At 56.9% G+C, this 12,758-nt stretch overlaps 1 protein-coding gene across 3 annotated transcripts in view; it reads left to right on the top strand.

Moving 5' to 3' along the window:
• Positions 1-12,758, top strand: part of pop4 (POP4 homolog, ribonuclease P/MRP subunit) — a 46,557-nt gene that overhangs the window by 28,339 nt on the left and 5,460 nt on the right. For all 3 annotated transcript variants that reach the window (XM_041192588.1, XM_041192587.1, XM_041192586.1), the window contains one exon: positions 1,241-1,302. In XM_041192588.1, coding sequence (XP_041048522.1) covers positions 1,241-1,302 — 62 coding nt within the window. The remainder of the gene's footprint in view (positions 1-1,240; positions 1,303-12,758) is intronic.

A 12,758-nucleotide genomic window follows, 5' to 3' on the forward strand; every position in this document is an offset into this window, starting at 1 on the left:
CTACCCAACAAAAAGCTTGGGTGGATTCATTGTTAAAGGTTAAAAGGGGGTCCAAGTTGATTTATTGGGAAGAAGATGCAAGATATTCACACTTGTAAACAATGACTGTGTCAGCTGTGCTGACGGTGGACAGACTGTTAGTCTCCAAGTCACAGAGAGATATTAGGAATTTCAGGTTTTGTAAACAGTTATACTATCAGCTGTGTATTTGGTTCCAAGGTAGAATGGAGTTAGGGGTTTAGAAGATAGTCAGAATTTCTATCTGGATAAATTCCCATCTAATTCATATTGCCATGGAGATGGGCTTTGAAACAGGAAGAGGCCACAGAAAGCCATTGTAGTATCGGCTTACAAGTTTTTCTTAAGATCCCTGAACCTCACAGGTGTGGTCAATCTGCAAGAATCTAGGAGAGCGAGAGAGAGCATGAAGATAGAAGCAGCTAGTCCTGCACCTTAAGCAGAGAAAATCTGATCCTGTCAGACACCACACAAACAGATGGGAGCTCACGCTCAGATTGAAAAAACTGAGTTCATGAGGGTTTAAACAAGATTGGAGGATTCGCCTAGCTTGGCTAGAGGGAAGATCCTCTGGTTCATCCCCCACCATAAAGGTCCAATGATTAGAAGTTATCAGATTGGCAAAGGGAAAAGGAAGTAAGCCTTTGGGAGCTGAGAATAGCTTTGGACTGGTTCCTGGAGAATGTAGTGCCCATCTAAGAGATAGAATAAAGTAAAACCATGGAGGGTGATTTTCTATGCTTTTAAAAACTAAATGAGGAATCATTTCTGTACTTTAGAGTATAAGTTGCCTACTTTATAATGTTTAGACAGTGTTGCTTTTAGTTTGTTTATTACAGTAAAATTCTTAAAATTTGAGATCTTGTGTGATCCTTTCAGTCAACCACTGGAAATTCAAATATCTTTCTAAAGATTATCGGTCTCTAAGGGATCATAACAAATACATAAGAGGTCAGAAAGCAGTAACAGCTCCGTGCAGGAGGTTGGCAAGATTTGATAATCTTGCATTTTTTAAATGCTGAAATCCTTCTAAAAATATTTATTTTCTTTTATTTTTAAAGATTTCATTTATTTTTGGTTGAGGTAAATATAGAATTAAAAGAAACATTATTCATTTCATTTCAGATTCCTGGTAAATCGCACTGATTAACAACTGATTTATGTGTAATTCTTTGGCAATGTACCTCCTTGATTGCTGTGCTTTCTTTTTTATCATTTGTAGGCAGACACAGATGATCCAGACTAAATTACTGAAGGCAGATTTTCACGGAGCCATTGTGACGGGTACATATATATCTGATGTTTAATAAGTAAATTATGCAGAATCGATAGCAAGGAAGATAAACCCTAAGATGTAGAATATGCATAAATTTTATATGTAAGGTAACAACATAGCTATAGTGTTCAATTCGTCTAACTCATACACATTAGACTGGAGGAGTACAGGTTGTTCTCCTTAGAGTAGAAAAAGCGTTAGAGGAGATTTGACACAGATGTTTAAAATCATAAAAGGTTTAAATCATGTAAATAAAAGAGAAACTGCTTCCACTTGTTGGTTAATAACCAAGGGCATAAATTTGAAGTGATTTATTGTAAAAGAACCAGAGGTGACTTGTTGATAAACTTACACACAATGAGTGGTTCAGGCTTAGAATGCATTGCCAGATAGAGTGGTAGATATAGATTCAATAAATAATTGAAGGAGAAAAATTTGCAGCAATATGGAGAAAAGCGGGGCATTGGGACTACTGGTTTGCTCTTCAAAAGTGCAAATGCAGACTCAATAGGCTGTATAGCCTGTATCTGTGCTGTACTATTTTATGATCTAGATTTCAGCTACAAATGATATTTCTGACTTTGCCGAAGAAACACTAATTTCTTTGCCTGCCTTGTGTGTTGATTCCTGCTACTGCTGAACTATAGTATCTTAACAAGTTCTAGGGGCTGCTGAGAAGAAAACAGAATACATTATAAAAGATCAAAGAATGTTCCCTTCAATTTTTTTTTTTAAAAAGGTATAAAGGATATATTACAGCCTACCCCATCAATACAGTCTTTTTTAAGTTCTCCCTTCAATGTGTTGTTCAAAAAATGGGTTGTATATACAATTAAATATTAAGGAAAATAATCCCTCAAGTGATCCTAGGAAGCTATAACTGGGAAGCATAAGTTAGATTGCACAGCTCTGAATTATAATTCTACTTATACCACACGAGCCTTTAATCTAACCCGATCAGCATACCCCTCTATTCATTTCTCCACATGAATTGTGATTACAATTGGGAATATGTTGCCTGAAATAATGGTGGGAGCAAATTCAGTAGTAACCCAATGCATAAAGAGAGAAAAAAGGAAAAGAGCACAGTAACAGGATTGGTTGAATACCTCTACTAACAAGTGGGCACAGGCATTGCCATCAGTATCGAAGATGACCATTTTTTGTGTGCATAGATCGGTTCTCTTTTGTGCATTCTAACATGATTGTGGAGCCCGACTGCAAACCTGCATGCCTTTCCACAGTGCAGTCAAGGATGAATTGTCGGATTTTGTTTAGACTGCATGCCCAGTCCTTCTAGATAGCCCAATGTTCTTCATTGTAAGGCCGGCGAGCCAGTGCTGGCTCACGTCGATGCTGAGTGCAGCTCTCCAATCAGTGGTACAGTGATGCCAGAGCGTAGTTCTGGCACATCCAACTAGGACCGGGAGAGCAGTGTGTGGTGGAGTGGAGTGCCAGGGTTCCAGGGAGGAGAGACTGGCTGTGCAGCCTGGTGCACAAGAGGATGGCTACGAGGTTCAGGGTCTTGGGAAGGAGAGGCTAGCTCTGAAGTCCGGGGCCCCAGTGAGGAGTGACTGGCTGCAAGATTCAATGCCCCAGGGAAGAAAGGCTGGCTGTGAGGTCTGAGAGTGAGCCACTGCGGAGTGGAGCCCCAGTTCATGGGGTGGCAGGGTGGGAGGAGGAGGCTGACTGCTGAGTGTGCGTGTGTGTGGGAGTGTGCGCCTGTGTGTGTGGGAGTGTGCGCCTGTGTGTGTGTGTGTGTGGGAGTGTGCACCTGTGTGTGTGTGGGAGTGTGCGCCTGTGTGTGTGTGGGAGTGTGTGCCTGTGTGTGTGTGGGAGTGTGCGCCTGTGTGTGGGGGAGTGTGCGCCTGTGTGTGTGGGGGAGTGTGCGCCTGTGTGTGGGGGAGTGTGCGCCTGTGTGTGTGTGGGAGCGTGCGCCTGTGTGTGTGTGGGAGCGCGCGCCTGTGTGTGTGTGTGTGGGAGCGTGCGCCTGTGTGTGTGTGTGTGTGTGTGCGCGTGCGTCTGTGTGCGCGCGTGTGTGTGAGCGTGCGCCTGTGTGCGCGCGCGTGAGAGTCTGCGCCTGTGTGCGCCTTTGTGCGCGCGCGTGGGAGTCTGCGCCTGTGTGTGCGAGCGTGGGAGTGTGCGCCTGTGTGCGCGCGCATGGGAGTGTGCGCCTGTGTGTGCGCACGTCTGTGTGTGTGCGCGATCTGTGTGTGTGTGTGTGGGAGTGTGCGTCTGTGTGTGTGTGTGAGAGTGTGCGTCTGTGTGTGTGTGGGAGTGTGCGTCTGTGTGTGTGGGAGTGTGCGTCTGCGTGTGTGTGTGGGAGTGTGCGTCTGTGTGTGTGTGTGTGTGTTGGGGGGGTGGTGGGAGTGTGCGCCTGTGTGTGTGTGTGGGAGTGTGCGTCTGTGTGTGTGGGGGGGGGAGTGTGCGTCTGTGTGTGTGTGTGTGGGAGTGTGCGTCTGTGTGTGTGTGTGGGAGTGTGCGTCTGTGTGTGTGTGTGGGAGTGTGCGTCTGTGTGTGTGTGTGGGAGTGTGCGTCTGTGTGTGTGTGTGGGAGTGTGCGTCTGTGTGTGTGTGTGTGGGAGTGTGAGCCTGTGTGTTTGTGTGTGTGTGTGGGAGTGTGCGCCTGTGTGTGTGTGGGGGAGTGTGCGCCTGTGTGTGTGTGGGGGAGTGTGCGCCTGTGTGTGTGTGGGAGTGTGCGCCTGTGTGTGTGTGGGAGTGTGCGCCTGTGTGTGTGTGTGTGTGTGGGAGAGTGCGCCTGTGTGTGTGCGTGTGTGTGTGTGTGGGAGAGTGCATCTGTGTGTGTGTGTGGGAGCGTGCATCTGTGTGTGTGTGAGCGTGCGTCTGTGTGTGTGTGTGAGCGTGCGTCTGTGTGTGTGTGTGTGAGCGTGCGTCTGTGTGTGTGTGAGCGTGCGTGCGTCTGTGTGCGAGCGTGCGCCTGCGTGCGCGTGTGTGGGAGCGTGCGCCTGCGTGCGCGCGCGTGGGAGTGTGCGCCTGTGTGCGCGCACATGGGAGTGTGCGCCTGTGTGCGCGCACGTGGGAGTGTGCGCCTGTGTGCGCACACGTGGGAGTGTGCGCCTGTGTGCACGCGCGTGGGAGTGTGCGCCTGTGTGCGCGCGCGTCTGTGTCTGTGTGTGTGCACGCTTCTGTGTGTGTGTGTGTGGGAGTGTGCGTCTGTGTGTGTGTGTGTGGGAGTGTGCGTCTGTGCTTGTGGGAGTGTGCGTCTGTGTGTGTTCATGGGTGGGAGTGTGCGCCTGTGTGTGTGGGGGGGAGTGTGCGCCTGTGTGTGTGTGTGGGGGGGAGTGTGCGCCTGTGTGTGTGGGAGTGTGCGCCTGTGTGGGGGTGTGCGCCTGTGTGTGTGTGGGAGTGTGCGCCTGTGTGTGTGGGAGTGTGCGTCTGTGTGTGTGTGCGCCTGTGTGCGTGCAATTGGGAGTGTGCGCCTGTGTGCGTGCAAGTGGGAGTGTGCGCTTGTGTGCACGCGCGTGGGAGTGTGCGCCTGTGTGCGCGCGCGTCTGTGTCTGTGTGTGTGCACGCTTCTGTGGGAGTGTGCGTCTGTGTGTGTGTGTGGGAGTGTGCGTCTGTGTGTGGGAGTGTGCGCCTGTGTGCGCGCACGTGGGAGTGTGTGCCTGTGTGCGCGCACGTGGGTGTGTGCGCGCACGTCGGAGTGTGCGCCTGTGTGCGCGCACGTGGGAGTGTGCGCCTGTGTGCGCGCACGTGGGAGTGTGCGCCTGTGTGCGCGCACGTGGGAGTGTGCGCCTGTGTGCGCGCGCGTCTGTGTCTGTGTGTGTGCACGCTTCTGTGTGTGTGTGTGTGGGAGTGTGCGTCTGTGTGTGTGTGTGTGGGAGTGTGCGCCTGTGTGTGTGGGAGTGTGCGCCTGTGTGTGTTCGTGGGTGGGAGTGTGCGCCTGTGTGTGTGTGTGGGGGGGAGTGTGCGCCTGTGTGTGTGGGAGTGTGCGCCTGTGTGGGGATGTGCGCCTGTGTGTGTGTGGGAGTGTGCGCCTGTGTGTGTGGGAGTGTGTGCCTGTGTGTGTGTGTGTGTGTGTGAGTGTGCGCCTGTGTGCGTGCAATTGGGAGTGTGCGCCTGTGTGCGTGCACGTGGGAGTGTGCGCTTGTGTGCGCGCGCGTGGGAGTGTGCGCCTGTGTGCGTGCGCATCTGTGTCTGTGTGTGTGCACGCTTCTGTGTGTGTGTGGGAGTGTGCGTCTGTGTGTGTGTGTGGGAGTGTGCGTCTGTGTGTGTGTGTGGGAGTGTGCGTCTGTGTGTGTGTGGGAGGGAGTGTGCATCTGTGTGTGTGGGAGTGTGCATCTGTGTGTGTGGGAGTGTGCGTCTGTGTGTGTGTGTGGGAGTGTGCGCCTGTGTGTGTTTGTGGGTGGGAGTGTGCGCCTGTGTGTGTGTGCGGGGGAGTGTGCGCCTGTGTGTGTGGGAGTGTGCGCCTGTGTGGGGGTGTGCGCCTGTGTGTGTGTGGGTGTGTGTGTGGGAGTGTGCGCCTGTGTGTGTGTGGGAGTGTGCGCCTGTGTGTGTGTGGGAGTGTGCGCCTGTGTGTGTGTGGGAGTGTGCGCCTGTGTGTGTGTGTGAGTGTGCGCCTGTGTGTGTGAGTGCATCTGTGTGTGTGTGTGTGGGAGAGTGTGTGTGTGTGTGTGGGAGAGTGTGTGTGTGAGCGCGCGTCTGTGTGTGTGGGAGAGTGTGTGTGTGAGCGCGCGTCTGTGTGTGTGTGTGAGCGCGCGTCTGTGTGTGTGTGTGTGAGCGCGCGTCTGTGTGTGTGTGTGAGCGCGCGTCTGTGTGTGTGTGTGTGAGCGTGCGTCTGTGTGCGCGTGTGTGTGTGTGCGTGCGTGTGTGTGAGCGTGCGCCTGTGTGCACGCGCGTGGGAGCGTGCGCCTGTGTGCGCGCGCGTGAGAGTGTGCGCCTGTGTGCGCGCGCGTAGGACTGTGCGCCGGTGTGCGCGCGCATGAGAGTGTGCGCCTGTGTGCGCCATAGTGCGCGCCAGTGTGCGCCTATGTGCACGCGCGTGGGAGTGTGTGCCTGTGTGCGCGCGCGTGGGATTGCGCCAGTGTGCGCGCGCCTGTGTGTGTGTGTGTGTGTGGGAGTGTGAGCCTGTCTGTGTGTGTGTGTGTGTGTGTGGGAGAGTGCGCCTGTGTGTGTGAGCGTGCGTCTGTGTGTGTGTGTGTGTGTGCGCGTGCGTCTGTGTGTGTGTGTGTGTGCGTGGGAGTGTGCACCTGTGTGCGCGCACGTGGGAGTGTGCGCCTTTGTGCGCGCGCGTGGGAGTGTGCACCTTTGTGCGCGCGCATGGGAGTGTGCGCCTTTGTGCGCACGTGGGAGTGTGCACCTGTGTGTGCACGCGTGGGAGTGTGCGCCTTTGTGTGCACGTGGGAGTGTGCACCTGTGTGTGCACGCGTGGGAGTGTGCGCCTGTGTGCACGCGCGTGGGACTGTGCGCCGGTGTGCGCGCGCGTCTGTGTCTGTGTGTGGGCACGCTTCTGTGTGTGTGGGAGTGTGCGTCTGTGTGTGTGTGTGTGTGTGTGTGGGAGTGTGCGTCTGTGTGTGTGTGTGGGAGTGTGCGTCTGTGTACGTGTGTGGGAGTGTGCGTCTGTGTGTGTGCGTGGGAGTGTGCGCCTGTGTGTGTTTGTGTGTGTGTGGGAGTGTGCGCCTGTGTGTGTGGGAGTGTGCGCCTGTGTGTGTGGGAGTGTGCGCCTGTGTGTGTGTGTGTGTGTGTGTTTGTGTTTTAGTGTGTTTGTGTGTGTGTGTGTTTGTGGGAGTGTGCGCCTGTGTGAGTATGTGTGTGGGAGTGTGCGCCTGTGTGTGTGTGTGGGAGTGTGCGCCTGTGTGTGTGTGTGTGGGAGTGCGCCTGTGTGTGTGTGTGTGGGAGAGTGCGCCTGTGTGTGTGTGTGTGTGTGGGAGAGTGCGCCTGTGTGTGTGTGTGTGAGAGTGCGCCTGTGTATGTGTGTGTGGGAAAGTGCGCCTGTGTGTGGGAGAGTGCATCTATGTGTGAGTGTGTGTGTGTGTGAGCGTGCATCTGTGTGTGTGTGTTTGTGAGCGTGCGTCTGTGTGCGCGTGTGTGGGAGTTTGCGCCTGTGTGCGCGTGCGTGGGAGTGTGCGCCTGTGTGCGCGTGCGTGGGAGTGTGCGCCTATGTGCGCGCACGTGGGAGTTTGCGCCTGTGTGCGCATGCGTGGGAGTTTGCGCGCGCGTGGGAGTGTGCGCCTGTGTGCGCGCGCGTGGGAGTGTGCGCCTGTGTGCGCGTGCGTGGGACTGTGCGCCGGTGTGCACGCGCGTCTGTGTGTAGACACGCTTCTGTGTGTGGGAGTGTGTGTCTGTGTGTGTGTGTGTGTGGGAGTGTTCATCTGTGTGTGTGTATGTGTGTGGCAGTGTGCGCCTGTGTGGCATTGTGCGCCAGTGTGCTTGTGTGGGAGTGTGCGTCTGTGTGTGTGTGGGAGTGTGCGTCTCTGTGTGTGTGTGTGTGTGGGAGTGTGTGTGTGTGTGGCAGTGTGTGGGAGAGTGCATCTGTGTGTGGGAGAGTGCATCTGTGTGTGGGAGAGTGCGTCTGTGTGTGTGTGGGTGTGTGTGGGAGAGTGCATCTGTGTGTGTGTGGGAGTGTGTGTGTGTGAGCGTGCGTGTGTGTGTGTGTGTGTGTGTGAGCGTGCGTCTGTGTGTGTGTGTGTGAGCGTGCATCTGTGTGTGTGTGTGTGTGAGCGTGCGTCTGTGTGTGTGTGTGAGCGTGCGTCTGTGTGTGTGTGTGTGTGAGCGTGCGTCTGTGTGTGTGTGTAAGCGTGCGTCTGTGTGTGTGTGTGTGTGGGTTTGTGTGGGAGAGTGCATCTGTGTGTGTGTGTGTGGGAGAGTGTGTGTGTGTGTGTGTGGGAGAGTGCGTGTGTGTGTGGGAGAGTGCGTGTGTGGATGTGTGTGGGAGAGTGCGTCTGTGTGTGGGGGAGTGCGTCTGTGTGTGTGGGTGTGGAGGAGTGCGTCTGTCTGTGGGGGAGTGTGGGTGTGGGGGAGTGCGTCTGTGTGTGTGGGTGTGGGGGAGTGCATCTGTGTGTGTGGGTGTGGGGGAGTGCGTCTGTGCTTGTGTGTGTGGGTATGTGTGGGAGAGTGCATCTGTGCGTGTGTGTTTGTGTGTGTGTGTGTGTGTGTGGGAGAGTGCGTGTGTGTGTGTGTGGGAGAGTGCGTGTGTGTGTGTGTGGGAGAGTGCGTGTGTGTGTGTGTGGGAGAGTGCGTCTGTGTGTGTGTGTGTGTGGGAGTGTGCGCCTGTGTGTGTGGGGGAGTGTGCGCCTGTGTGTGTGTGTGGGAGTGTGCGCCTGTGTGTGTGTGTGGGAGTGTGCGCCTGTGTGTGTGTGTGGGAGGGTGCGCCTCTGTGTGTGTGTGTGGGAGTGTGTGCCTGTGTCTGTGTGGGAGTGTGCGCCTGTGTGTGTGTGGGAGAGTGCGCCTGTGTGTGTGTGTGTGTGGGAGAGTGCATCTGTGTGTGTGTGTGTGGGACAGTGTGTGTGTGTGAGCGTGTGTCTGTGTGTGTGTGTGAGCGTGCGTCTGTGTGTGTGTGTGAGCGTGCGTCTCTGTGTGTGTGTGAGCGTGCGTCTGTGTGTGTGTGTGAGCGTGCGTCTGTGTGTGTGTGTGAGCGTGCATCTGTGTGTGTGTGAGCGTGCGTCTGTGTGTGTGTGTGAGCGTGCGTCTGTGTGCGTGTGTGAGCGTGCATCTGTGTGTGTGTGAGCGTGCGTCTGCGCGTGTGTGTGTGAGTGTGCGCCTGTGTGCGCACACGTGAGAGTGTGTGCCTGTGTGCGCGCGCGTGGGAGTGTGCGCCTGTGTGCGCGTGGGTGGGAGTGTGCGCCTGTGTGCACGCGCATGGGAGTGTGCACCTGTGTGCGCGCACGTGGGACTGTGCGCCGGTGTGTGTGCGCGTGAGTGTGCGCCTTTGTGCGCGCGCGTGGTAGTGTGCGCCTGTGTGCGCGCGTGGGAGTGTGCGCCTGTGTGCGCGCGCGTGGGAGTGTGCGCCTGTGTGTGCGCACATGGGAGTGTGCGCCTATGTGCACACGCGTGGGAGTGTGCGCGCGCATGGGAGTATGCGCCTGTATGCGCGCGCCTGTGCGTGTGTGGGAGAGTGCGCCTGTGTGTGTGGGAGAGTGCGCCTGTGTGTGTGGGAGAGTGCGCCTGTGTGTGTGTGGGAGAGTGCGCCTGTGTGTGTGAGCGTGCATCTGTGTGTGTGTGAGCGTGCGTCTGTGTGTGTGTGTGTGAGCATGCGCCTGTGTGCTCGCGCGTGGGAGTGTGCCCCTGTGTGCGCGCGCGTGGGAGTTTGTGCGCGCGTGGGAGTGTGCGCCTCTGTGCGCGCGCGTGGGACTGTGCGCCGGTGTGCGCGCACGACTCTGTCTGTGTGTGGGCACGCTTCTGTGTGTGTGTGTGTGTGTGGGAGTGTGCGTCTGTGTGTGTGGGAGTGTTCGTCTGTGTGTGTGTGTGGGAGTGTGCGCCTGTGTGTGTGTGTGTGGGTGTGTGCGCCTGTGTGTGTGTGGGAGTGTGCGTCTGTGTGCGTCTGTGTGTGTGTGGGAGTGTGCGCCTGTGTGTGTGTGTGGGAGTGTGCGCCTGTGTGTGTGTGTGGGAGTGTGCGCCTGTGTGTGTGTGTGGGAGTGTGCGCCTGTGTATGTGTGTGTGTGTGGGAGTGTGCGCCTGTGTGTGTGTGTGTGGGAGAGTGCGCCTGTGTGTGTGTGTGTGTGTGTGTGTGGGAGAGTGCGCCTGTGTGTGTGTGGGGGGGAGAGTGCGCCTGTGTGTGTGTGTGTGGGGTGGGGGGGGAGAGTGCGCCTGTGTGTGTGTGTGTGTGTGGGAGAGTGCGCCTGTGTGTGTGTGGGAGAGTGCGTCTGTATGTGTGTGGGAAAGTGCGCCTGTGTGTGGGAGAGTGCATCTGTGTGTGTGTGTGAGAGTGTGTGTGTGTGTGTGTGTGAGAGTGTGTGTGTGTGTGTGTGAGCGTGCGTGTGTGTGTGTGTGTGTGAGCGTGCGTCTGTGTGTGTGTGTGAGCGTGCGTCTGTGTGTGTGTGTGAGCGTGCGTCTGTGTGTGTGTGTGAGCGTGCGTCTGCGCGTGTGTGTGTGTGCGCCTGTGTGCGCACACATGAGAGTGTGTGTCTGTGTGCGCGCGCGTGGGAGTGTGCGCCTGTGTGCGCGCGGGTGGGAGTGTGCGCCTGTGTGCGCGCGGGTGGGAGTGTGCGCCTGTGTGCGCGCGCATGGGAGTGTGCACCTGTGTGCGCGCACGTGGGACTGTGCGCCGGTGTGCGCGCGCGTGAGAGTGTGCGCCTTTGTGCGCGCGCATGGGAGTGTGCGCCTGTGTGCGCGTGCGTGGGACTGTGCGCCGGTGTGTGCGCGCGTGTGAGTGTGCGCCGGTGTGCGCGCGCGTGTGAGTGTGCGCCTGTGTGCGCGCGCGTGGGAGTGTGCGCCTGTGTGCGCGCGCGTGGGAGTGTGCGCGCGCATGGGAGTGTGCGCCTGTATGCGCGCGCGTGGGAGTGTACACCTGTGTGCGCGTGCATGGGAGTGTGCGCGCACGTGGGACTGTGCGCCAGTGTGCGCGCGCCTGTGTGTGTGTGTGGGAGAGTGCGCCTGTGTGTATGGGAGAGTGCGCCTGTGTGTATGGGAGAGTGCGCCTGTGTGCGTGGGAGAGTGCGCCTGTGTGTGGGAGAGTGCACCTGTGTGTGTGTGTGGGAGAGTGCGCCTGTGTGTGTGAGCGTGCATCTGTGTGTGTGTGTGTGTGAGCGTGCGTCTGTGTGTGTGTGTGAGCGTGCGCCTGTGTGCTCGCGCGTGGGAGTGTACCCCTGTGTGCGCGCGCGTGGGAGTTTGTGCGCGCATGGGACTGTGTGCCGGTGTGCGCGCACGACTCTGTCTGTGTGTGGGCACGCTTCTGTGTGTGTGTGTGTGTGGGAGTGTGCGTCTGTGTGTGTGTGGGAGTGTTCGTCTGTGTGTGTGTGTGGGAGTGTTCGTCTGTGTGTGTGTGTGGGAGTGTGCGCCTGTGTGTGTGTGTGTGGGAGTGTGCGCCCGTGTGTGTGTGTGTGTGGGAGTGTGTGTCTGTGTGTGTTTGTGTGTGTGTGGGAGTGTGCGCCTGTGTGTGTGTGTGGGAGTGTGCGCCTGTGTGTGTGTGTGGGAGTGTGCGCCTGTGTATGTATGTGTGTGTGGGAGTGTGCGCCTGTGTATGTGTGTGTGTGTGGGAGTGTGCGCCTGTGTGTGTGTGTGTGTGTGTGTGTGTGTGGGAGAGTGCGCCTGTGTGCGTGTGTGTGTGGGAGAGTGCGCCTGTGTGTGTGTGTGTGGGGGGGAGAGTGCGCCTGTGTGTGTGTGTGGGGGGGGGGGGGCGGTGGGGAGAGTGCGCCTGTGTGTGTGTGTGTGTGTGTGTGTGTGGGAGAGTGCGCCTGTGTGTGTGTGGGAGAGTGCATCTGTGTGTGTGTGTGTGTGTGTGTGAGCGTGCGTCTGTGTGTGTGTGTTTGTGAGCGTGCGTCTGTGTGCGCGTGTGTGTGTGAGCATGCACCTGTGTGCTCGCGCGTGGGAGTGTGCGCCTGTGTGCGCGCACGTGGGAGTGTGCGCCTGTGTGCGCGCTCGTGGGAGTGTGCACCTTTGAGCGCGCAAGTGGGAGTGTGCGCCTGTGTGCGCGCGCGTCTGTGTCTGTGTGTGGGCATGCTTCTGTGTGTGGTAGTGTGCGTGTGTGTGTGTGTGTGGGAGTGTTCGTCTGTGTCTGTGTGTGTGGGAGTGTGAGCCTGTGTGCGCGCACGTGGGAGTGTGCGCCTGTGTGCGCGCGCGTGGGAATGTGCACCTTTGAGCGCGCAAGTGGGAGTGTGCGCCTGTGTGCGCGCGCATCTGTGTCTGTGTGTGGGCACGCTTCTGTGTGTGGGAGTGTGCGCCTGTGTGTGTGTGTGTGTGTGTGTGTGTGTGTGGGAGTGTTCGTCTGTGTGTGTGTGTGTGGGAGTGTGCGCCTGTGTGTGTGGGAGTGTGCGCCTGTGTGTCTGGGAGTGTGCGCCTGTGTGTCTGGGAGTGTGCATCTGTGTGTGTGTGTGGGGGAGTGTGCGTCTGTGTGTGTGTGTGAGCGTGCGTCTGTGTGTGTGTGTGTGGGAGAGTGCGTCTGTGTGTGTGTGGGTTTGTGTGGGAGAGTGCATCTGTGCGTGTGTGTGTGTGTGTGTGTGTGGGAGAGTGCGTGTGTGTGCGTGGGAGAGTGCGTGTGTGTGTGTGGGAGAGTGCGTGTGTGTGTGTGTGTGTGTGTGTGTGTGTGGGAGAGTGTGTGTGTGTGGATGTGTGTGGGAGAGTGCGTGTGTGTGGGAGAGTGCGTTTGTGTGTGTGGGAGAGTGCGTCTGTGTGTGTGTGTGGGAGAGTGCGTCTGTGTGTGTGTGGGAGAGTGCGTCTGTGTGTGTGTGTGTGTGGGAGAGTGCGTGTGTGTGTGGGTGTGGGGGAGTGCGTCTGTGTGTGTGGGTGTGGAGGTGTGCGTCTGTGTGTGGGGGAGTGTGGGTGTGGGGGAGTGCATCTGTGTGTGTGGG

The sequence above is a fragment of the Carcharodon carcharias genome, chromosome 7 (genome assembly GCF_017639515.1).
Source record: "Carcharodon carcharias isolate sCarCar2 chromosome 7, sCarCar2.pri, whole genome shotgun sequence".
Lineage (NCBI taxonomy): Eukaryota > Metazoa > Chordata > Chondrichthyes > Lamniformes > Lamnidae > Carcharodon > Carcharodon carcharias.